At 41.0% G+C, this 24,685-nt stretch overlaps 1 protein-coding gene across 1 annotated transcript; it reads left to right on the top strand.

Moving 5' to 3' along the window:
• The first annotated feature begins 647 nt into the window (after positions 1-647).
• Positions 648-24,199, top strand: LOC100706118 (neuroligin-4, X-linked). Its single transcript, XM_003445336.5, has 9 exons — positions 648-1,198; positions 2,453-3,415; positions 4,267-4,416; positions 7,294-7,479; positions 8,597-9,047; positions 12,966-13,179; positions 14,348-14,472; positions 17,206-17,815; positions 21,167-24,199. Exons 2-9 carry the CDS (start codon positions 2,941-2,943, stop codon positions 21,572-21,574), a joined length of 2,619 nt encoding a protein of 872 aa, XP_003445384.1. The 5' UTR covers positions 648-1,198; positions 2,453-2,940; the 3' UTR covers positions 21,575-24,199.
• The last annotated feature ends 486 nt before the right edge of the window (positions 24,200-24,685 follow it).

Genomic DNA, 24,685 nt, shown 5'->3' with positions numbered 1-24,685 from the left:
TGAGTAGAGGGCGACACAGAGGAATAAGCAAACAAGTGCACAGGCAGACAGAGAGGTAGATAGGCAGACAAAGAGATGGATGGGTGGATGGAAGCTTGTTGAGGAGAGGAATAGAAAGTCCTGAATGCTGTTGCGGCAGGCTGTGCTGACGTGAGGAGTGTTCCCAAACACAGTTAGTAGCGACTGCAGACCAACTGCATTACCATACTTACACACACACACACACACACACACACACACACACACACACACACACACACACACACACTCCTGACACGCAGTGCCCGAGGGAGAAAGCTGCTTGCGGGCATAGCTAAATAGAATGGGGACAGACTCTCCTGTTCTGGTCCTGAGGAGGTTACTGTGCAGCTACTCCAGTAAATTTGTAAATTTGTCAAGATGTGATTGTGGCCAGAGTATGCGGTTGAGTCGGAATATGCATTAATGCTTTTTGTGTGTGTTTCTAGGCTTTGAGGGACTTTCCACAGGTGTGTGTGTGTATTTATGCACTTATTGTGTAATGGTGTCCACCTCTCTGTATGTGTGTGTGTGTGTGTGTGTGTGTGTGTGTGTTTGTGTGGGTTCCCATGAACAGGTCGGTCCTCTCCTCTCCTGTCCTGTCCTCTCCTCCACCCCCTTCTTCTTTCCATGTCTGCGCTTCCTCGCGGAGCTAGGTGCGTATCATTGGATCAGTAGCTGCTGGCTGCCACACTGTCCAATCGCATCTAGGAAGAGAAAATAGAGAGAAAGAGAGGGAGAGAGAGAGGGGGGGAAAGCGAGGAAGCGAGGGGGAGATGGGGGAGGAGAAAGAAAGGAAGAGAGGGAGAGAAGGAGATTGATCACTTGAACGTCCTGGGCCCTGTATTCCTCGGAGAAACATTAAAATTTCTACTATAGCTCCAAACAAATCTTTTTTTCTTCTTTTTCTTCCCATTCCCACCTTTCTCAGGCGGAAGGCTTGCGGGTTGTTTTTTTTTTTTTTCTTGTTTCTTTTTTGGGTTATTCCCACCCCGGAGACGTGCCACCAACACCACCATCACCAGCAGCAGTAGCAGCAGCAGCAGCAGAGGAATATCTCCCAATATCCCATCCCGGGCACGTCGGATAAGCTGCAGCAGCGAAAGCACGCGGCAAATATTGCGGTGGACGGGAAAGGAGAGCATGGTCCATGGGATTTCACACCTCTCACCCAGCCTGGGTACGGTATATCCTACATTTTTGTCATTTGAGGATTTTTTCCCTTCTACTGCAGCGGGGATGCAGGTTGAGGCTTTGCATTTGAGTGTGTGTGTGTGAGTGTGTGTGTGTGTGTGTGAGTGAGTGAGCGTGTTTTGCCGTAGTCAGCTTCAGAGCCGATAGAGATTTAGACAGAGAATTCTACCTCACAGGCAAGCATTTTTCCACACTTATTTGTTTTTTATTCTCCTTCATCGCACACGCTTTCCCTCTCGTTCGTTATAATAAGAAAGCAGCCTAGCTTTTATCTGTTCTTTCTATATGAAAATACACAAGGGGAGGGTGGCAGGCGGGTTTGCCTTGATAAATGGAGCGTTATTCATCAGCGTGTGTGTGATCACCACTGGAATGTTAACTAGCACCTTGGACAGCCGACACCAATACAATCTAACATAAGAGGAGCGACAGCGCGCTGATCCTTTTACACTCTAATATCTTTGCAGCTTACAGTGGGTCGGCGTGTGTGCGCGCGCGCGGATGTGTGTGTGATTATACAGAGAATTGATGTTTCTCTCTCTTTGTGCGCGTATGTGGACGCGTGTGTTAATATTCTGCCCTCAGGCCCTCAGAGAGAGAGAGAAAGAGAGAGAGAGAGCAGTGTCGGCTGGGAAGCAGCTGTGAGTGTGTGTGTGTGTGAGAATGTGTGTGTGTGCTTGAGATGGAGAGGGAAAAAGACTGAGCATGTAAGGTGACAAAGAAAGTGTGTGTGAGACATTAAAAAAAAAGGTGTATTGCACGCATCTTAGGTGATGGGATAGAGAGCAAAGTATGCGTGTGCGTGGTCGTGCGCGCGTCACAGGCTTCCTACCTTATGCTACATGCAGGTCAGGAGCCCTACGGTGTATTCGGGGTTTAATTAAGCGTGTGACGTGACACCCTCCCCTCCCCCCATCGGGGTCCTGTGATCTGTGAAACAGTGTGTAGTGAGGATGTGACACAGCAGCCCTGACAGTCTGACACCGAGTTAAGCTGAGCGGACAACATCTCGTTTGCCCTATCTATCACTCCCATATCTATTTTTATCATGAAAAGAAAGCAAGGTGCACAAGCCGGCCTTGTGATGTCATATGTGTGTCTCCTGTGTGTTTGTGTGTGTGACATTTTATTTATTTCTTTTTTGTTGCCCTGTGATTATTCTAATCAGGACTAATTAAATCCATTTTTTCTCTTTTTTCCCCCTCCTCCGCTTTTCTCTGCCTCTCTTTCTCTTATCCAGGCGGCAGTTTGGGCTTGTTATGGGGGTGACCCGAAGGAGAAAGTGACAGCGGAACAGTGATGCCACTGTTTACATAACAGGAGAGACTCGCACACACATACATGCACAAACATATACACACAGACATGCAAGCAGGCTCAAATCGCCAGTCCAAGACATACACACTCACTTAAACAGTTCCACACATGCATACACTCTGAGACGGCGTATTGAACGGAGTCACTGACTGAGTCACTGCACACTCAGAGGAACAGAATCACTGACTCACACACAGGAACACACACAGACAGACACATACACAAGGGGAAAAGGTTGTTTGCAGGAGCCAGGACTGTGTTGTGTGTGCTATGGGCCAAGCTGAGCAGCAGCTGTGTGTGAGTGTTGGATACCTCTGAAGGGTCAAAGCAGCCGGAACCCTCTGCCTCCCCCAGTTCCTCCCCTTACCCCTCCTATCCCTCCTCTTCCAACTATCCCCAAAACACATCATCATGTCCGAGCTGAGGACCAGCAGACTTTTATCCCCCCCTTCATCCTTCTTCTTCCACCTCAGGTTTCTATCCCTCCTCCTCTCCCTCTGCCTTTCCCTTTCTCTCTATCCAACCTCCTTATTGGCACAACAGACTGTGCCGGTCATTTCTACGGCACAGGGCCGTATCCGTGGCATCTTGACCCCACTGCCCTCAGACCTCCTTGGGCCTGTCATTCAGTACCTTGGAGTACCCTACGCCAGGCCTCCAACGGGGGATCGGCGCTTCCAGCCGCCTGAGCCGCCCTTACCTTGGCCAGGAATACGAAACGTGACGCAGTTTGCTCCTGTGTGCCCACAGTCATTGGATGAGAGGAGCATACTGGGAGACATGATGCCATCCTGGCTCACTGCTAACTTGGATATAGCAGCGACGTACCTCACTCACCAGAGCGAGGACTGTCTCTACCTCAATATCTATGTGCCAACTGAGGAAGGTGAGTGAACCTAGTGGTGTGCAGTGAAATCTGTGGGCAGGGAAGAAAAACAAGCGTGCAGGATTGGGATTAGGATTACATGGTTAGGTTCATTTTGCTCTACACTGGCTAAGAGGATGATACCTGATTGTAGGAATATTTTGGGCATGACAAATGATTAAATCATGAATGTCCTGTCAGAGCACAGACATAACCTTGACAAACAAATAAATCTTTTTTTTTTTTTAACTATGCCTTGCTCCTTCAACCCCCTCTGCACACCACTGGTTGAACCAACACTTAATATGCAGACACCTGCGTCAGTCGCCATGGGGTTTACGCCTTTACTTGTGGAGGAAAGTGGGAAGGACACAGACTCACTCATGCATACATATTGGTTCATACACATGCATGTGACCCTACGCACACGCACACACATACACACACGATGGCATTGAACGCTCCCGCCGCTTCAATTTATACCCACCAACCGAAAAATGAAGGCAGGGGAGCAAATAAACCCAAAGAGTGATCAAAGGGTGAGATACATAAAAATGGACACATGGACATTCACACACACACAGCCACAGATGCACACACAAACAGCCTACAAGGCCATTTATTCAAACAGAATAAAGGTGGAGACGGTGGATGGAGCTGTGCAAAAAGTTATGCAAACAAAAAAGAAAAACCTGACATCAGGTGTGTCAGTGATGTCACCTTGATTATTTTAACCCATGTGATGCTATCTATCTATCTATCTATCTATCTATCTATCTATCTATCTATCTATCTATCTATCTATCTATCTATCTATCTATCTATCTATCTATCTATCTATCTTAACCCATCTCTATCTTTCTCTTGCCCAGACATCCATGAGGAGGGGCAGAGGCCAGTGATGGTCTACGTCCACGGTGGCTCATACACAGAAGGCACCGGTAACATGATGGATGGCAGTGTGCTTGCAAGCTATGGCAATGTCATCGTCATAACTCTCAACTACCGCCTAGGAGTATTAGGTAAAAATTATCTACATTTTATACCCATCCCGTCTCCAGTATGTATACAATTTGGCTGTATTAGGTAAAACTGCAAAAGTACAGTGTATGCTTTGAGAATCAGTGTAGTCGGATTTTCAAATAAACCCTTCACACTCTAAAAGTAGATTCTTTTTTTCAATCAGTCAGTGAATGAATTCTGTGCATATGCTTATGGTTTATTTTTGTAGTGCCTTTATTTTTATGGAAGTCTCCCAAATCCAAGCAGCTACAAGCAGGATTTTAGTGAATCGCTTCTAAAATGGCTGAATTTGAGCTTCAAAACCGTGCTCCACCCTTCGAGAGAGAACAATAGCAGAGCAATTACTGCCAAGGTGCTCTGGGTATCACTGCAGTGTCATACACCTACTGTATGGTAATTTCCATTATGAAGCAGGGTAGTCTAAAGGGTGATGGATGGATAATAATTTGAAATGCGTTGTCCACATCTCAGTGGCACTTATTTAATCTGGGAATTTAGTCTTTTCCAGAAAAATTAAATTGCATAGGAAGAGATGGATATTTTACCCCATGATAGAAGCAGATGAAGGTGGGAATGCATAAATCAAAAGGTCCACCGATGGCAGTGATCACCGCAGTGGTGAGATTTATCAGAATGATCTTACACCAGGAAAAAAAATGCATTAGTTTGTAGAAAACTGCATTTTACATTGTTGCTTTACACTAATTCAGTTTTAGTTTTCCTGTGGGTTGCTGTATTGTTTATTAGATATTATGAGCTATAATTGAGAGTTGAGGGTTGATGCAGTGTGTACTTTGTAAATGAATTTTCCTTTAACTTATTTTACATTTAATATTTCTGCTTTTTCTCATTATGTGGGAATTTCCTTTACAAGATACAACAGTTTTGTTTAAAACAAAATTCAGTTTTTACGTCTCAACACAGAAGTTCATTTTAGTGATCAAATCTAGAGTATACTTACCATCTGGATTGTTTAATCCTTCAGTGAGCTATAAAATGTGAAAACCATTAGTGAGCAGTTTTTACCCAGAGCGCCCTTTCCGTTTATTTTTTAAATTTTTTTCTTTAAGTGGAAACATGTTGAGTATGGGGGTCCCTGGTGGAAATAAACCCCCTGAAGCCTTTTTTCCCCCCCACCACTACTAGCATCGACTCAAATCTGATCCTTTTTACCTCCACGACTCTCTGACTCATTGCTCTCTGAACAGCAAAAATCTGATTCCCTGTAGTTTTTCTAATTTTAGGCAGCTATGCAAAGCTCACAGGTTGGATAAGCAGAATGTCTTAAAATCCTGGTATTAAGCCTTCTTGTGGTTGTAATTATTAAAATTACAAAGAGCTGAGTGGGGCCACAGGAGGGTTAAAAAGAAATGCAAGGCCTCATTTACTGTATTACACTAAGGGCATGAACATTTAGTTGTTTGTGTGAGGCCTGTATATTGATTCAGTCAATATACAGGCAACACATCCCACTGACTGGGTAAAAGCATTCTAATAAGAAGGTGCCCACTATTTAGCAGTGAGGGTGATGAAAATATGAAAATAATATGTAAGTTAGAAACATGTGGATACTGTATCTTTTCTACTTTAATGCCTGATTTAGCTTATACAGCTAAAAAAATGACATCCCTTATTATAATCTGCATGATTATGTAAATTAGTAATAGAAAAACTAGACTGGTGTTTTGTATTAATTAATATGTGGCTTTTAATTAAATTTTATCGGTTTATAGATCTTTTACTTGCACATGCAAATCATTTTCAGGCTGTTTGAGAGACATTGCTCTCCCAAAAGTAAGGACACATCTGGGTTCCTCCTTAATTAGGCAGAGAATGTTTTTTGAAAATTGGGTTTGAATACATGCTAAAAGGTTAATACGTTTTTAAAAGCTAATTTCCAAGGCTTTCATTAGACATTGATTTTATAAGATGGAATAAATCTGCATGTGGTTAGTGGGTGAGAAGAAATTCCATTTAATTCTGACCTTGGGGGAAAAATAGCAGCTACTGCTGTAATCATCATTCAGAGCCAAATAAAGACCATCCTACATGCTTCTTTGTGTCTTCACTCCATCCCCTGTGTTTACACCACCTGCGCCTTCTCCATCATCATCACCATCACCATCAAACTACATCTCGAGTAGCAGTGTCTTCTTCTTCCTTCTCCTCGTCATTGTCACCATAAGTTGGATGCATGAGGTGAGCCCATTTATTAAAAGCGATGTACAATTATGCACACGAGCATAAATGAAATAAATAAACGATTGACCCAAATTTTTTTTCCAGAATATGAAAGCACATTATACAGTTTATAATAATCACAGAGCTCTTCTAAACGAATATAATCCTTACAGTGTCCTTCTTTTTGCTTCAGAGAAATTTCTGACAAATGCACATAAGTGGTGAAATGTATTTTAGCATTGCTTTTCTTGCTCATTATACTCTTATGTGCTTGAGGTTCACAGAAATGAGCTTCTGCAGTAATGAGATAGAGGAGTGAGCCGTTAGGATCCTCGTGTTTACTTAACATCAGTAGTAAAGGGAATAAGGGATAGCTGCAGTTGTAACTGCATGCACATGTAGATTTATGCGTTTATGTCCGTGTGTAATTGATATTTACTGACATGAATATGGATGTAACTTGTTGATTTGATTCAGTTTGAGGAATTGCAGGAGAGGCACATCACTTTTCATGAATTCAACTTCAATGTATCATAAAAACAACTTGTGAATAATTAACAGTATGAACGCCGTAATCTTGTGCCCAACCAATCATCCCTTCGTGTTTTCTTTTGAGTTTCTTTTTGTTATTATGAGATAAAGATGCGCCATTCCTGAACAGGATTTTTTTTCCTTCTCTCTCTGCCTACCTATAGGGTTCCTCAGTACAGGTGACCAGGCAGCAAAAGGGAACTACGGCTTGCTTGACCAGATCCAGGCCCTGCGCTGGGTGAAGGAAAATATCGCAGCCTTTGGCGGGGATCCTAACAGGGTCACGGTGTTTGGATCAGGGGCTGGAGCATCCTGCGTGAGCCTCCTCACCTTGTCGCACTACTCGGAGGGTGAGGGAGAATCAAAGATAAAAAGTGTGTTGATGTACTGTGTTTTACTCAGTTCAATCTTTAAAGATGGGTGACAAATTAAAAGAAAAATCAACTGTCAAGCCACAACATGCCATCAGTGCAACTTTAGGGTAGTGGTGGATTATCAAGGTTTCCCCCTTTTTTGGTCTTTTGATGATGGCGGTTAAGAGCCCTGTCTAGCATGTCAATCCAGAATTTCCCATAGGTGTTTTCATTGGAGTCGACATCCAAAAACTCTGAAGACCACAATGTATGACTTAAGTAATTTCATACTTATTAAATCATTAAGTGAGTCCACTATCCCTATGGGTGGAGGCACTGTCATCCTGGGAGAGATCACGGCGATCAACACAAAAAAACAAATAAATGGCTCATCGTAGGACAAAGGTGATCAATCAGAATAACAATGTATTGATTTGCAGTGACCCACCTCCAAGAATCTCCAAGGGGAGAACCAAATCATGGCAGAAAAAATGCCCCCTCCATCCCCCACCAGTCACTTGATCTCCTCGCCATAGATTTCAAGAATTCAGCGATCATTATCACCCATCTGTATGTTAAACTTTTTTTTCATTTAGAAATATATAAAGAGAATGGACAGATCGTGATGACGGTTGGTAGGTAGGTGGCTGCTTTGTAAGCTCTGACATTTACCATTATGAAACTTTTCAAGGTCTCCAGTGAACCGTTGCAGCTTTCATTTAGTGGTCTTAATGCCTGAAAAAGCCTTTGAATTCTGTGAATAATACAGCCTGCCCGTGACTCATATAGCCTAGGGCTGTTATTATTTTTAACTTTTAACATTTAACTCTTACTTCAACTTAGTATGCCAGATATAACCTGTCATACTTTAAATCAGAACAATGCATATCTTCGATGCCAATTATATTTTCCTTGCTGTGGGAATGATTGCTTCTGGATCTATTTATGTGTGCAAATGTGTTGTGCAACCTTCCGGTGTGCATTCAAGTGGCTGTGCATCCATGCATACATGTGTGGGTGCATGTGCACCCATATATATGTGCCTCAGTGTATACAGGCTACATCTACACCCAGATTTGTATTTACAGTATGTTTGTGTGTTCATGTGTATCAGACCTGTTCCACAGAGCCATCATCCAGAGCGGCAGTGCTTTAGCAAGCTGGGCTGTCAACTACCAGCCAAGCAAGTATGCCCGGCAGCTCGGTGAAAGAGTGGGCTGCGGCATCGATGACAGCACGCAACTGGTTGCCTGCCTCCAGGGCCGGAGTTACCGTGAACTTGTGGAGCAGAACATAACACCAGCCAAATATCATACAGCTTTTGCCCCGGTGATTGATGGTGATGTTATACCTGATGACCCCCAGATTCTGATGGAGCAGGGAGAGTTTCTGAACTACGACGTGATGCTGGGGGTTAATCAGGGCGAGGGCGTGAAGTTTGTGGAGGGCATAGTGGACTCAGAGGACGGTGTCAGCGCTGAGGACTTTGACTTCGCAGTGTCGGACTTTGTGGATAGTTTGTATGGATACCCAGAGGGCCGAGACACATTGAGAGAAAGCATAAGGTGAGTTGAATTTCTGAATATACTTAAAAAATGAGTAATAACTGAGGGGATAATAATGTGACATTCCAAATAATATACCTATCAGATTTCTTTTAGAAAGTTAGATGAGATCATTGATACCAAGCTAATAAATGTGACCCTGCAGTCAGGAGTGTGTCAGCTAGCTGAGCTTTAATAGTGTGAACAGCTTGATGTTCTATCCTAAAGAAACAGACTCCAGCATGTCTAAACTTTATGAATAAATATCTGTCATGGCTGTGACCAGGGATGGAAGAAGCACTTTACAACAGTACTTAGTAAAAATCACAGACAGTTTAATGTCATCCATTGGTTTTGGTCTTCACATTCTAAAGTATCAGTGTTAGTGTTTTGCCCAGCACCATGTTGTTTTCTTGGAGCCAGAAGTTAGCTTATATGGATGGAAAAGTGGAGTTCTAATTCATTAGCTAATACTAGCTAAGCAAGCTGCCTTCATAAACTGTTTCGGTGCAACACATACACACAGCTAATATCAGCTAATTAGCGCTAGGTAATGTACAAATAACACAGTGACAATTTTACTCACCAAAACTGAAGGAGAAATGTCTTGGATGGCTGCAAAACAAGCCACAATATTAATCAGAAAATCCATTAAAAATGTTCCACAGGGTCCCAATAGCACATACAAGATAAAAGGTCCAGTTTATTTTTTGCAGCAGTGAAGGTGAGGCCTAGCAGACACCAGTTAGCGCCATCTGCCTATGACGGGTTAGTCAATCCATGTGGTTATGCCCATAATTCAATTATCCAGTGGTTAAGAGGAGGGAAACTATCCACAGAGCCCAAAAGTGTTTTTTGAACCATGCTGTGAATATGCTTTTTGATGCTGCAAAGTTGGACATTTTACCACTATGAAGATTGACTCTCTTTTGCAGCCAGCCTAAAGTGGCACCTGGAGGAATTGCAGTTGGCTTCATTTTTGAGCTCTGGAGGTTGCGCCTTCGTACAAAAAGAAAAAAAGAAAAAAAGAAAAAAATCCCCTTCCCTTAAAGAGATTTTATGCTAAAATAAAAAGAGTTTCCTTCCAGTGCAGTCACTAAAATGTGAGTAAAATTAACATGGTATATTGTATAGAGTGCTTTGCAGGTGGTAGCCTTTGCAGAATTTAGAAGAAAATAGAACCGAACAACCAGAGTGGGTGTCCTCAGACCCTGTGTAGCAATATTAAGCTACATAAATCAAATAATCAGCCTCAACTGATGAGGCATCAGTACAGCCGACAACACTGAAATCTCTAAACAATATAAGCTAATTACACACAGCAGCTGCAGCCCACTAACACACATAGATAGGCACTAACTGTGGTGCTCACAGTTAGTTTGTTGTAGTTCCTTCCTGACTCTGATTCTGCTCCAGGTTCAGCTTTTCTGTTTTTCACTTCTCAGTTTAATCTGCCTCTAAGCCTTTAGACACTGAGTTGAATGAGACTTTTGAAGTTACAGCATTTGTGCAATAAGTTATGGGGCTTTCAGGCACAAAATGACACCCTCTGTCCCAATGGGATCCCTGTATGATCATTACATCCCCTTTATATTATTTACATTTTTTGTAATAGATGTGCAGTTATTGGTTAAAGCAGATTACAAACCTGAGCTATTTTTACGTTTATTGCGTGCTGACAATGAATTTGCCGACATGCCTACCTATTTTGAAGATAACTCTTTACTTCCTCGGCCTTAAAGCAAACCTGTTTCTGACAATTCAGGAAATAAAAAAAATCAGTCTCAGCTTTTCTTTTATTTTGCCTTCTTTGTCTGGCTGGATGTTTCATTTCAAGTGGCCATACTGGGATATTTGTCATAGCAGTCAAAATTTTGATTATCTGAACGTGCAAACTACCAACATTCAAACCCATACCCTTGTTCCTGAGTGGGAGAAAGAGAGAGAGAGAGAGAGAGAGAGAGAGAGAGAGAGAGAAATGGGGAGAGCAGCTGTGGCCAAGCAAGCTAGAAAGTGGATGATGAGGAGAGCAGTGCGAGCAAGAAAAACATTATTTTCTGATCGTTACATGGCGGTCGCGTTCTGAAGCACAAATAAGCACACCCACACTGTCGTCCTGTCTACTGTTGCCTCAGTCCCACTGTTGGTCAAACAGACACACAGACCTGCGGCTCTAAAGACATCCATGACACAGACAGAGATCAGAGGAGAGAGATGGCCTGTGTTCCAATATTCTTACTACCATGCTGCTTATTATATAAGATAAAGATTTAGTATGTCACAATACAGTATGTCCAAAACAGTATGCCAAAATGACAAGGATGTCCCACAGCATCCAGTCACTATTTGAAGCATGCAAACCAACATGCTTTTCTGGCTATTATGACTCACAATCCTCTGTGTGGTAGAAGATATGAGCCGTGCATCACAAGACGGATGATTTAAGTAACCTTCCAAATCGCATATTTTTTTCTTCAATTTTTGCCTCACAGACTTCACACTATATTAAAGTACTATGTCCAAATCTAAGGCATACTTCATACTAGGAGACATAGCTTGTAAGGGCTGCTGCAGCCTTGAACACAACAGAATAATAAGAATATACAAGCAGGCCATGGGTCTGAGAAAACCACCCACCCACATGCGGGTCATAGGTGATGAAGGGATAGCAAAGCCCCCGCACACAAGTGTTTTAGCATTGAACCCGAAACAGCGTGAACAAGCAGTGCAACAACTATATTCATGAGGTAAAGTTCACGGAGAACATGTGTGCTTCACAGTAAACAAGCTGGTTTTTATGTCAGCTGCAGCTTCTTGTTCCAGTCTCACGTGTTTATTATCCCTATTTCATGTGACATTGGCTACATTGGTATATGCTGCAGAGTGAAAACAAAAGTATGGACTCATAAAAAACTAGTGCCACTGTAATGAGAATAAATGTAATTTGTTACTTCCTCCCCTCACACTGACAGTGTCTTGCCTCCAGGCAGTGATTCCTAGAATAAAGGAAACCAGCAGGAGACTTAGTGGAAAAAGATACAGCATATTAGTGAGTTTTAGAGGTGTTGGTTAGCAATTATTTTAACACGGACAAAATGAGTTGTTTTCTCCAACTGCTAGAACAAAAGACTACTTTTACTGCTCCCTTAATCACAGAGGGGTCACCACAGTGGGTTGCTCTGCATATTTGATTTGGTAGATTTTTTATACAGGATGACTTTCCTGACACATCCCCCAAGGGGCTTGAGTCTCCTCCTGGGACTGAGCCAGGGATCATTTGCTTGTTAGGCAAATGTGTAAACCACTACACTGTAGTATCTGCATGCTAAGCTAAGTTAACTGATCCCTCATTGTAGCTTCAAATATATCAAACTGACATGCAAGTGGGAACAATCTTCTGGTCAGAGGTATTGCAAAAAGCATAGTTAGCAAAATCTAAAAGCCATAGACAACTGTGGACATAGTGTGGTGTCTTAAAATTGAAGCAGTGCAGAGGGACCTTAAACCTGAATTCTTTATGATGAGCTGCATAGGGTGACTGCTCTGGTTGCAAAAAGAGCTGACCATAATTTTCAATGATGAGTTTATGGTCTCTAGTTTTGCAGGATTTAGGTATTATTTCATGCAATTTACTGTTAATTTTATACATTACGAGTTAGCTATGTAGTGTAAAACAAATAATGCTTGCATGCTTTAGGCTGGTTTACTTTGACTGTTGAATCACTACTGTATAAGCATGCAGATCCACCTCTTCCTCTCAACATCTGGATTCAAGGTGCAAGACCTTTATTGTCATTGTGCAAGGACAACAGAATTTGAATCTTTGGTATATAAATATCCATTCGGTGTGAAATCTTGTTGCTCTGTAATGCATATAATAGATTTGCAGAAAGATGAGATGATCGATTGACTAAATTTCAAATGTATTTTTGATTTAAGGTTCATGTACACAGACTGGGCGGATCGGGACAATGCAGAAACCCGCCGGAAGACACTAGTGGCGCTTTTTACAGACCATCAGTGGGTGGCACCAGCAATAGCAACAGCTGATCTCCACGCTCAGTATGGGTCTCCTACCTACTTCTACTCATTTTACCACCACTGCCAGAGTGACGCCACGCCACCTTGGGCCGACTCTGCCCACGGTGATGAGGTGAGATCAAAGTACACGAGCAGTATCTGTTGCATGGGAAGAGTTATTAAGCACTAGGCTCAAGAAATGAGACTAGATATCAAAGAGGATAGAAGAAAGACTTCGCAAAGGACGGTGACTAATCCGAGTAATTAACTCTAAAGCAAATTAGACAAAATGACTTATTTCTCAAAGAATCTTGAAATATTTATACAATGAATGAGGAGCTTTGGGGTTTGTTACTGCTTCACATTGATCTGTTCAAAATACATGATTAAGCAATTCGTTAGAGCATGAAATATCAGAAATGTTCATGAAATAACTTGTGCTACAGGCCTTTTAGGTGGTTAAGTCGTTAAATGCTGTGTATGTGTATATTTCCTGAAAAGGACTATTATGGCCATAACAGGACACAAAATTAACATTTTAGTTTAATTTCGACTACAGAGTCATTGTTGGTTGTGTATTTGTTTGTGAACACCAACAACAACATTTCTTTTTCAAAATAATGAAATAAATGTAAAATGCATAATTGGCTATAATTCACAAGGTTTTTAAATGTTGTGCAATATCAGTAAGAAAATACTTTGATCTTTTCACCCTTGCATAAAAAATGTCCACTAAGACAAGTGAAATACATTTACAATTAACTTAAATTGCCCATTAAAGCCAGCAGTGCAATTTCAGTAATGTTGCCCATCTCACTTTTTGCCACTCCACATGTGATTGAACATTGTAACGAAGCTAAGACCCTTTTAATAAATAATTGAAGCTGGGCTCTACTGCCAGTGTATATGGGTGCACAGGCGATGATATATATAAATGCCAGTTCTTTGTTTGTCCCACCCCTGGCGCTGATTGGCTAATCGTAAGTGCTTTCCTTGGCTCAAGTATGTAATAGCTGAAGGGCGAAAGCGATATGCTGGTGTACAGCTCTACTGTAGTCCTCTGTTAGTCAACATAAGATAACATAACATGAAAAAGCATAAAAAAATATTGCACTCTCCTTGCTGCAAAGTAAGATCACAAACAAAACATATAATATGAAAATGATCAGATACAGAATATGGAAAATATGATTAAATTAAATGTACAGGATCTGGCTCAGTAGTGTTTCAGTCATGCTTATGGTTGGAGTCCAGAGAACAAATGTACTGACTCTAACATGAATATGTGTGTATATGTGTAGGTGCCCTATGTGTTCGGCGTGCCCATGGTGGGACCCACCGATCTGTTCAACTGTAACTTTTCCAAAAACGATGTGATGCTGAGTGCGGTCGTTATGACCTACTGGACCAACTTTGCCAAGACTGGGTGAGTTAATAAAATGTCCACTGCAATGTGAGATGATGTTCTGTTGGAAAATCCCACGGAGAATTAAGCAAACACAAGCAAAAGTCCATCAAAAAGACAAAAAACAGAGGATGGCTTCAGCGTCATTCAGTCTTTCCAAACGGAGAAACCCGTTTCTAATTTCTGCTATTAATACATAATCCCCTCCCACATGTGTAAAATGTCTCATGACTGAGAATGAAAGCCAAGACACTTAATCACATTTTACAAGTGCAAAAGAAAATGCACAGCTGTCAAAGTCAAAGATCAGTCGTTCCTTATCCTTTTTCTTTTATTGACTATGCAAAGACAAGGTTTTGGCAACGCAAAGTGTTGTTTCTGTAAGTGTGGACATTTCAGTCTTGATTTTACTGGAATAAATCTCCTCCAGGCTTGAAATAGGACAGCCAAGTTTCAAGTCTAAAATGTTATCAAGATAAACAGCCTCTTCACTTTGCAGCGCTTGACATCCTTTCCATGTGCTTAATTTGTTGGACAGATTAATAATAAAGATTAACACAGGCACCGAGCTATCTGTCAATGTTTACACACAGAGAGTTCAGTCAAAGAGGGAACAAAGAAGAGAATGTAAAAGTTTTGATTGTTAGCATTGAGTTGTAGGCATTGGTATGAGCTTATTGAAAACAGGCAGGAGTAATAAGCTTAATCGCTCAGCTTCTTTATTAAATTAAGTAATATTTAACATAGCAAATAATAGCACGAGAACCACATTTCTCCAGAAAAATTTGATTGCATTTGTCGTAGAAGTTGAATTTTAATGTAGCATTAGATGAAAACATCGCACTTTTAGAGCAACAAAAATAATGAGCTCACAGGCAAAGGATATGTTATTATAATGCCTTTTCCTTCAAGAGCTCTCTGATGTCTGACGAGAAGACGGCGCTGTAGACACAATAATGAAAGCAGCACCGCAGACTAATTTTGGCAAAGTGGGCATACAGGTTGTCTGTCATGTCAATGTCTTGACAGGCATTTCTTCTGGGACCTTGGCGGAAATAGTTAAAGAGCTCCTGCTCTTGAAAAAAAGTCCTTGAGGACAGCCAAGGTGATGTCCTAAAAGGGGAATCAATTGATTAATTTGCTGTTGCTTGACAAATGTCTTCTCTTCTCTTCTCTTCTCTTCTCTTCTCTTCTCTTCTCTTCTCTTCTCTTCTCTTCTCTTCTCTTCTCTTCTCTTCTCTTCTCTTCTCTTCTCTTCTCTGACGCAATGAGAAATATAGTTTATTCAGTATGTTGAATTAAAACTAAGTAGCAAAGAGCAATCCAAATTATTAAAGCAGACTGAAGTGGTCTGCCCATAGCTTTGAAAAATATTGCTGCCACAGAAAAAGCCCGCATTAAAACTTTACAAACCTGACAATCCACACTGATAAGAGTGCCTTTTATCTTTCCACGCTGACATTATATACAAGATAAAAGTAATTGTTGAAGATGGACCTTCTTTCTGCAGTGCTCGAAGTGAGTAATTACCAGTAATTAATCCAATTGAGGCTCAATCCACTGAGACCTCTTCAGATTAACAGAAACATCTGTGGTCTAAACCTTGATCTAAATCACCACAGAGCCTTGCTGTTTCACAGCGTAAAGAACCAGGACAGTGCGCCCACATAATTTGACTGTGGCATGAAATAAAGATATCTTTAATGTGAATGCATTAAGGCAGTCACATCGCATTAAGTTAGCTGTTTCTAGCCCATAGTCTGTATTGTCATTACCGTCGCAGCAAGCCGCAGCGCAAAATCACCAAGTAGGCATGTGAAGATTTCAGTATACACTTCAATTATCAAAGGGGAACTTTCTCTGAAGAAAGATTTCTCTCGGCTCTGAGTGCCTCAGATGGTGATGGAACTCTGCGACAGCTCAATTTAACGGGGGAGATGTGATGCTCCCTGATGTATATTTTGCACGCCTCTGTGTGGGCGTATAAATCCTCAGCTTGTGTGCATTTGTGTGTCGGTAGGTCTTTAAGCTAGCAGCCTTTTTGTGCTGTTCATAAGGTGTTGATTGACAAGCGAGCACATAGCACGTAACTGGCAAGTCTGTGAAGATGCGCTGCCGTTTGACTCCCAACATTTTAGCTGCTGACACAAATAAGTCGGTAAATCGACAAATAAATGCCTGTCGGCATGTGTCAGAGAAGTGATTTTTCAAGCTATTTCCACTGTACCACGCACACATTCATCTCTAATGTAGATATCTGACAGGTTTGCACGCAGTTCAAACTGCAGGAGTTTGAACTGTGCATTAACAGGAATGTTCTGTAAGAGGCATATAAACTGCACAAAAATCAATGAACTAAAACGAAACCACCTCGCAGCTATGTTTACAGGAAAATAAATCTTGTTTTGCGTTGTAGCAAATATTTTTTGCCTCTGGTTTGTCTTATGTCACTTTAATATTGATTAGAAAGTCTGATGAAACTGTTGTGCCAGCTTGAGCGAAACTCGGCATCCTCGGAGGATGATTGCCAGCACAGAAGGAGCTGAGAACTCCCTGACATTTGAGAAGCAAGGGAAAAAAAAGTCATTGATATTTATACGTCTAATGAATATCTGAGCCACACGTGGTGCAACATGAGATCATTTGCTAAATGTGTTTAATTTCTTTGTTTCTTTTAAATCCTTTTAGTATTATTTTCTTTAAGGTTACAGTTATCTGTTAGCAACAAATAAATCCTTCTCTCACATTTTTCAGTGATCCAAACCAGCCAGTTCCTCAAGATACCAAGTTTATCCACACAAAGCCTAATCGCTTCGAGGAAGTGGCTTGGTCTAAATACACCCCCAAGGAGCAGCTGTATCTCCACATTGGCCTCAAGCCCCGAGTCAGAGACCACTACCGTGCTACCAAAATCTCCTTCTGGCTCCAGCTGGTCCCACACTTGCATCATGTCAACGAGCTCCTCCAGTCGGTGTCGTCTTTCACTCACAGTCCCTCTCCACAGGATGACACCCCTTACTCTTACACTAAGCGTCTATCCAAAGGTTGGCCTCCTAGCAGTACACGCCACCCGGGTTCCCCAGGAGGTACTCCACAACCACCCGAGCCCGCGTTAGGACAAGGTGGAGAAGAAAATGGGGTCCGTGTCCCTAATGAGGACTACTCCACTGAGCTCTCAGTGACTATTGCAGTAGGAGCGTCACTCTTGTTTCTTAACATACTTGCATTTGCGGCTCTTCTTTACAAAAAAGACAAAAGGCGTCTGGAGCATCGTAGGCCACGTCCGCTTCCCCCACCGAGGAGAGACATCACGCCAGCAGACGTTGCAGCCCACCTGCAGGGGGAGGGACTGATGTCATTACAGGTAAGTCACAGTGTGGGTGGCTGCACATGGTTTGCACATGTGATGAAGTCTAGATCGCTGTGAGTCATGGTGTGCTTGTGTAGCCGCAGAAATCCTCTTCAAAGATCTTTGTTTAGCTTGGCGGTTTGTCTGTTTGTTTGTTTGTTTGTCACCAAGATTAGCTGTAATTCTGTAGCAAAAGCTATAGAATTACATCAAACTTCTTGGAGAGGTGGAGCATGGGCAAAGTAAGACCCCATTCCATTTTTGTGTGCGGAATCAGAGCGCTTTCTTTGAATCCTGCAAAATTGGGGATCGGCCTTGGCAGAGGTCTGTGCTCCCCGAGTGCCCTTTCAGATTCAAGCTATATGGAAAATAATCACGCTCATTGTCATCGAGTCAGTTGAGGTTTTGTGTGACGACGTAATTAAACTCTTGTCAGTGTAGCAGCTGCCAGTAGAGCACTCTTGCAAAACACAGCCCGTCATCAGCAGACATTATCAGTGTGAGGATCCGTGTGTATCTGTGAGTGTTGATGCACGTGCAGGTGTTAGCTGTGTACATTTGCCTGAATTGCTTTCATTTGCCTCAAGTTCATTCAATATCTGGCCTCTTTGGAGCATTGTTAGCTGCTTGTCGCTTTTAAATCTCAGACAGCGAGTGCTAAATGTTAGATATGTTTTATAGCTGACAAATCTTAATTGGCAATTGAACTACAGTAATCAAGCTCAGGACAACAGCTGCCAGATTTATGTTTTAAGTCCTTTTTTTCAATGCTGTGTTTCTTTAAATATAAAAATTGAACATTTTATTAGAACGTATTCTTATTCACGCTTGGGTTGTACATAAGAAAAACATATGAATGGAATATCAGAAAATTGGGCCAATAATCAGTGTTATATTGATTTTAATTGCAGACAGACCTCCTGCTTCCATAAACATGCATTAAGAGACATGCTTGCCCTGTAACGATATAGTGGCTTCACTGAAGCACAAGATTCAATCGCAGGGTAATGGAGCTAACAAAAGGCAGTCTGGTTAGAGCCTTAAATATGTTTTATTCAATTGAGTTGTAGAACAATGACTCATACATCATTGCACCATTTCAAGGTAAAGGAGTTAGAGAATGGTCGGAAATGGACCCCAGCAACTATGAGATATATTTCAAAACTTGTTTTTTTTATATTTGCAATTAACACACAAGCTTTCAGTTAATATTATTTTATTGTTTATAATGTTTTTTCACCTTGTTCCCCTGTAATTTCCTTCCACGATTGACAGAGGACATAACTAGCAACACTAAGACGCAGAGTAGCTGCCAATCTTTACCATTCATCATGACTTTCATACAGTGCAAATTACTGTAGTTTATATGAAAAGATCAGATGCAAATACCTGTAAGCCCGTCTGACACATTTTGTTTAAAACATTTTTTAAAATCAGGTTCCTGTTTAGAAATTATACTAACATTTCATTTGTGACTGAGTTAAATGCCTTATTTTCAAAAACTCTAGTCAGTTCTTGGGTTTTCAACAAATTCAATTGTCTTCTGCAGCCAAACCCACTTTGTCCATCTGTGCTGGTTTTGCAGAATCCTTTTTGTACAAAATGTAGGAAAGGCTTGCAAAATCACTAAAGAGTCAACTGGAAACAAATGATTCAAAATGAATAACTGAACAATAGCCACACAGTACAACAAAATAAACAATAAATAATAAATAGAAGAGATTACACAATCACTATGCCCCGTGCTGTTGTTATAATAAATAAAAATAAAAATAGAATTATGATATATCAAATAAATAAATAACTCTGAAACCAGTGAATACTTGTCATGTCAAGTAAGCTAACCCTCCATGGCACGGTGTTGCCCTCAGGCAACAAACCACACTTTTGCTTATTAAACCGTCCCTTTAACCATTTAAAGCCTGAACCATGAAATAATTGCCAGAAAATTCTTCTTTTTTTTTAATGGAGAGTTTATGGAACCATTAGAAAAATTTGTTTAAAAAATGAATGTAATAATAATTTCTGTTTTTTCATTTGTGTCATATTTGCTGCATCAGGCTTAAAATTGTATTGTGTAATCTTTTAAGTCATTCAGGGGAAAAATCGCACTGATGATGTAGAAGTCTCAACAATGAATAAAAAACTGTGTGTTTCAAATATGATACATTAGGCATTAATGGGTCAATTGAAGGGTTTATTCTTATTTTTCTATTTTTATTTAATGACACATGTCACAAATGTGTGACGCAGTGCCCAGACTAACATCCTTTATATGATGAAATCGCTACATTCAAAAATACGTTCCTATGCCTGAACATGTGAAGTAATATATTTGGGTGTTTAAATGCAGATTTTGATTTGATTTATTCATCAAAATAGCTCTTTGTTTGTTTGTTTGTTGACCCAGACCAACATTAATAATGCAAAATTTAATAGCATTACTGCTCAAAAAGACTTATGAAGGATTATGTTGTCATTTACCCATCATTTGAATCACATGTGTATATTTGATACATCAAAGTTCTCAAAAAGTAGGTTAAATATAATATTTTCTCCAAAAAATAAAAACCATGCCATGTCTAAAATATCAAGTAGTGCCTGAAATGGGCAAACAACATCATGATAATAGTCTGACCACATTGATAAATGGGACTTGACCTGATTAAATGTCAGATGATCTTATTCACATCTTCTCGTTGGTGGTGCTGTGAACATGGAGGCTTCTCCCGACAAAGGAAAGCGGTGCTTATTTTGGAGGAGGCTCAGTGTCTGATTTAGCCAGGTTTGAAGTGAAAGCCTTCTATTATCATTTGCTACCCACTGAGAGCTTTCACTTGATATTGCTTTCTCATTTTAGATCGAGGTGGCATTTAGAGGCTTTTGCATTCATTATATATTTATATAAACCAGTGATATTTTATGCTGGTCTCGCATAGCACCTGCTAAATGGTATTTAAAAGGAAGAAAATTGCCCACTGAAGTAGGTATAACGATTAATTGTTTATTTTACTGAACTGTGGCTTTATACATAATTGTGCTGATGCTGGCCATGTGGGGATTTGGTGTTTTTCTCAGATTTATTTCACTGTGAATTCAGTATTTTTTCGGGTTTTTTTGGACTGTTGGCTGGGCTAAACATGAAATCCAAACCCATTAAACTAGTTTCTCATGTTATCTTTTATTCAGGAGTAATGATAAATTAATTACTTGATTAAATGCCCGGTAGATTAATTTATCATAGAAACAATACTCAGTTGCTGCCCTAGATGTGGTTATTTAATAATGAATTTGTTTTTCAGCCTTTTTTTCTCTCTCTTTATTTGACCTCATTGTTTTCTCTCGTCCAACTTTTCAAACCTGTAGGTGAAGCAGCTGGAGTGTGACGCTGCCTCAGCAGACGAACGGAACAACGCTCACCATCATCACACCCTGGATACTCTAGATGCGCTGGATGGCTTGGACACCCAGGACATCTACAGCACACTGGACACTGTGCGCCTCACCTGCCCACCTGATTACACCCTCACGTTGCGCCGCTCACCCGACGATGTCCCCCTCATGACCTCTCTGACCCCGGGATCGCTGCCCGTGACCCCGGGGTCTCACCCCGTTACTCCTGCGACGCCAATGACCCCAATGACACCTGGATCGGTGGCCGGGATGAGGATGGGGCATCCTCACCAGGGATACACACACCATAGCCCATATAGTAATACACACTTGCCACACACACACATCTCCACGCACACACACTCCACCACGCGTGTATAACCGCAGCAAGATACCGCAGCACATAGATACAACACACACCCATACTTAAACACACACAAACATACATACACACACGGAACAAAAGACTTAAATACCTCTACTAATTACCCTGCAGGATTGTTACAGAAGGAACGACAGAGAGACATTTTTCAGTAACAGGATGTAAAGACAAACAGCTGTGTGTTGCATGTCTGGGAAACTGAAACCTAAAACTGGATCAGACGAGATACTCATTTGCTCATAACCCGATGAGCCAGGACATCCATCAAATGTCTGAAAACCTGCTTTGGATTTTAAATCTGCTTTTTCTACATCTGAGGAGGAGGATGAGGAGCACTGTGGCAAAGGGGTCAGTTACTTTACATCTCTTACTGCACCTGAGCTGCGCAGTGCAAACCGTGCTGAGGCTGAAGAGAGCAGATGTAGATGCAGAACTGAGTTATGAAGTACCACACACACAGACTGCTGATGTCAACTTGAACAACCTGTGAAATGTGAATGTAGCATTTTTTTTCCATTAAAAGATCAAAGGCCCTATCTGCCAAGGATCAAACTAAGCTGAGGAGAAAATAACAAATTTCAGCGAGAGATGGATGTAAAAAAAAAAGAAAAAAAAGAAGGAAAAAGCAGAGAAAGAGGAAGAGGGGGATTGAAAAGACAACATAAGCTGAAGGAAAAAGTTTGTGCGATGGTGGGAAAGAGATTAAGATTTCATTGAGAGGGATTTAACAGCTGTGAGAGTGAGGAAGACAAAGGCAGATAGAGTGATATGAAGAAAAAAAACACACACACAGAAATGGAAAGTGTGCCAAGAGAAAGAAATTAGCTTCAGAAGAAGAAAGGGCCTCTGAAGTGTTGCCAGACTTACTGAAGAATCACTCTAACCAGCTATGTGTTAAACTCTTGTAAATAGAATGGAAAGATACAGATGATATATTATGATTTACAGCATTTACCTGCTCTTGCATTAAAACATGACTTATTTAACCACATTACTGCTTTCATTTCAGATATTACTATATTATTGTATAGATGTCCTAAAGCAAGGCTGGTTGTCTTTCTATCTCAACCCACTGTAATATGTACACAGTACCTTTATTTACAGACTATATTTGCTATGCACAGTCATTTTAGTAATTCTTAACAATGTGAACATTTAGGTACTTGTTTAGTCGTTGAAATATAGGACATTTTTCACTCCATCCTGTCTTTTTTTGATCATTGGGAAGATGAGCTAGTACTGTGTAGATAATGCAATATTGGTTTGATGATTGAGCACCAGCCAAAAACCACGAACCCTTTGAACCTTTCCTGCTCTCCTTCCCTTCGCATTCCTAAAATTCTTCGTCAAGGCCTTACCCGCACTACCTAAAAAAAACAAAATGTAATCTGAAGATTTACAGACAGATGGTGATTGTTCAGGAGGTCAAAAATCACCACATGTCTCCCCCAAACATTCAAAGAACAAAAGGCTTAAATACCTCTACTAATAACCCTGCGGGGTTGTTACAGAAGGCATGAGGGAAAGACTTTTTTTGGGACACATGCTGTCGAAAATCACAGCATGTCCCTCAAAATTCAAGGATTCGTTCTGTTGTTTTTTTCAAGCCCCACTGTTTTACGAACCCACGACTGAATTGCACCCATTAAAATATAAAAGCCGCCATCACGCCTGCCAATCCCTCCTAAATAAAACAAAGAAATCTTGTTGCTTAGACTCTCTTGACGCTGTCACCCACAGTCTGTAGAGAAATGTGGCAGTGTCACCAACGATTTATCGGTGGTAAGCCCGATGTTTGGCTTACTACCTGCCACCATGGTGCCAATTGTTTGCCAGATTTGATAAATGAGGTGGAGTCTGGGTGGAGCAGAAGAGGGGACAATCACAGCGGCTTTGTGTTACAGTGTGAGGCAAACATGCTGCTTTTTACGCCTTAACATCCTCTTAATGGAGCAATATTTTTTCCAAATTTCTATCAAGACACACCGGGAAAGCAGTAAAATTAATTAACACCCCCCAATCCCCACCCGACTACATCATGTGGAAATAATGGCTGATTTTAGCGTGAGTACTTGCTGCTTTGGTCATCATAATAAGATATGAAGCATTTATGAAGTCATAGTCTTATCTGGTTGCTACTGTGAAGCTAAACCTTTTTTTTTCCTTTGCTCCAACTAAACAACCCCAATTCCAGGAACTTCACCAAAAGCCATAACGATGGCGCTGAGAAGCTCCCATTTTACTCTCTTTTATTTCTGCCTTCCTTGTCCTGATCTGTGTCCTATCCAACCCCTTCCTTTCCCCTCCCAGCCTCATTTGTGCAGCTACATTGCAGCTTTGACAGCGAGGCCTATTTAACCTCCTCTCATCCTAAGTAACTTCTTCATGAGAGATTTTAGTTACCCGTCAACAGAATACATGAAAAATGAAAGCTGAAAAAAAAATTGTGGATGGTAAGCAAAGACCTTTTACAAAGAGATATAAAAATAACATTTAACAAATGTTTGATTGACTGAATATTTTTTTCATATATGGGTTTACTGACTCAGCGGATGGCTGGATTGTGTCAAGCATAAAACATTTCTGCTGCATTTTTGAAAAATAAAAATATCAGTATTTTACAATTATGAGCATTTTAAATGCCTTGTATGTCTTCATTTTTAAAACAATGCTTTCAGAGAAATTAGAGCGAAATAGGAGGATTCCAGTAATGTCATCTCTGCTTTGATAAAGTGGTTGTTTTCCGTTGGATATTATGGGCGATATGCTGCATTCCTTTTACATCGGAAGTCTAATGTCAGAGGTGGGAGTGACTTCCAGAGTTGACTGCTTTCCAGTATTGGTAGCTTTGAATGCAAGGGAAATCTGCCTTTGTTTTGCTCCCTAGACATGTGGTGCCGTTCATCCATCACTAGCAATACACAACACAATGCTTATTTTTCTGTGCTTAATACAGCTGTGCAGGGCGTTTACAGATAGAGCGTGGACGGTTGTCTATGTGTGGCTTATTTAGCCAGTCAGAAATACACAACAGAGGTAGTACACATTACAAGTTTTATAGTCTTAATGCTGTTTACACGCACTGCTGCCATCTTGGATTGTACAGTCAA

The sequence above is a fragment of the Oreochromis niloticus genome, linkage group LG16 (assembly GCF_001858045.2).
Source record: "Oreochromis niloticus isolate F11D_XX linkage group LG16, O_niloticus_UMD_NMBU, whole genome shotgun sequence".
Lineage (NCBI taxonomy): Eukaryota > Metazoa > Chordata > Actinopteri > Cichliformes > Cichlidae > Oreochromis > Oreochromis niloticus.
This window is presented reverse-complemented; position numbering and strand designations above follow the sequence as displayed.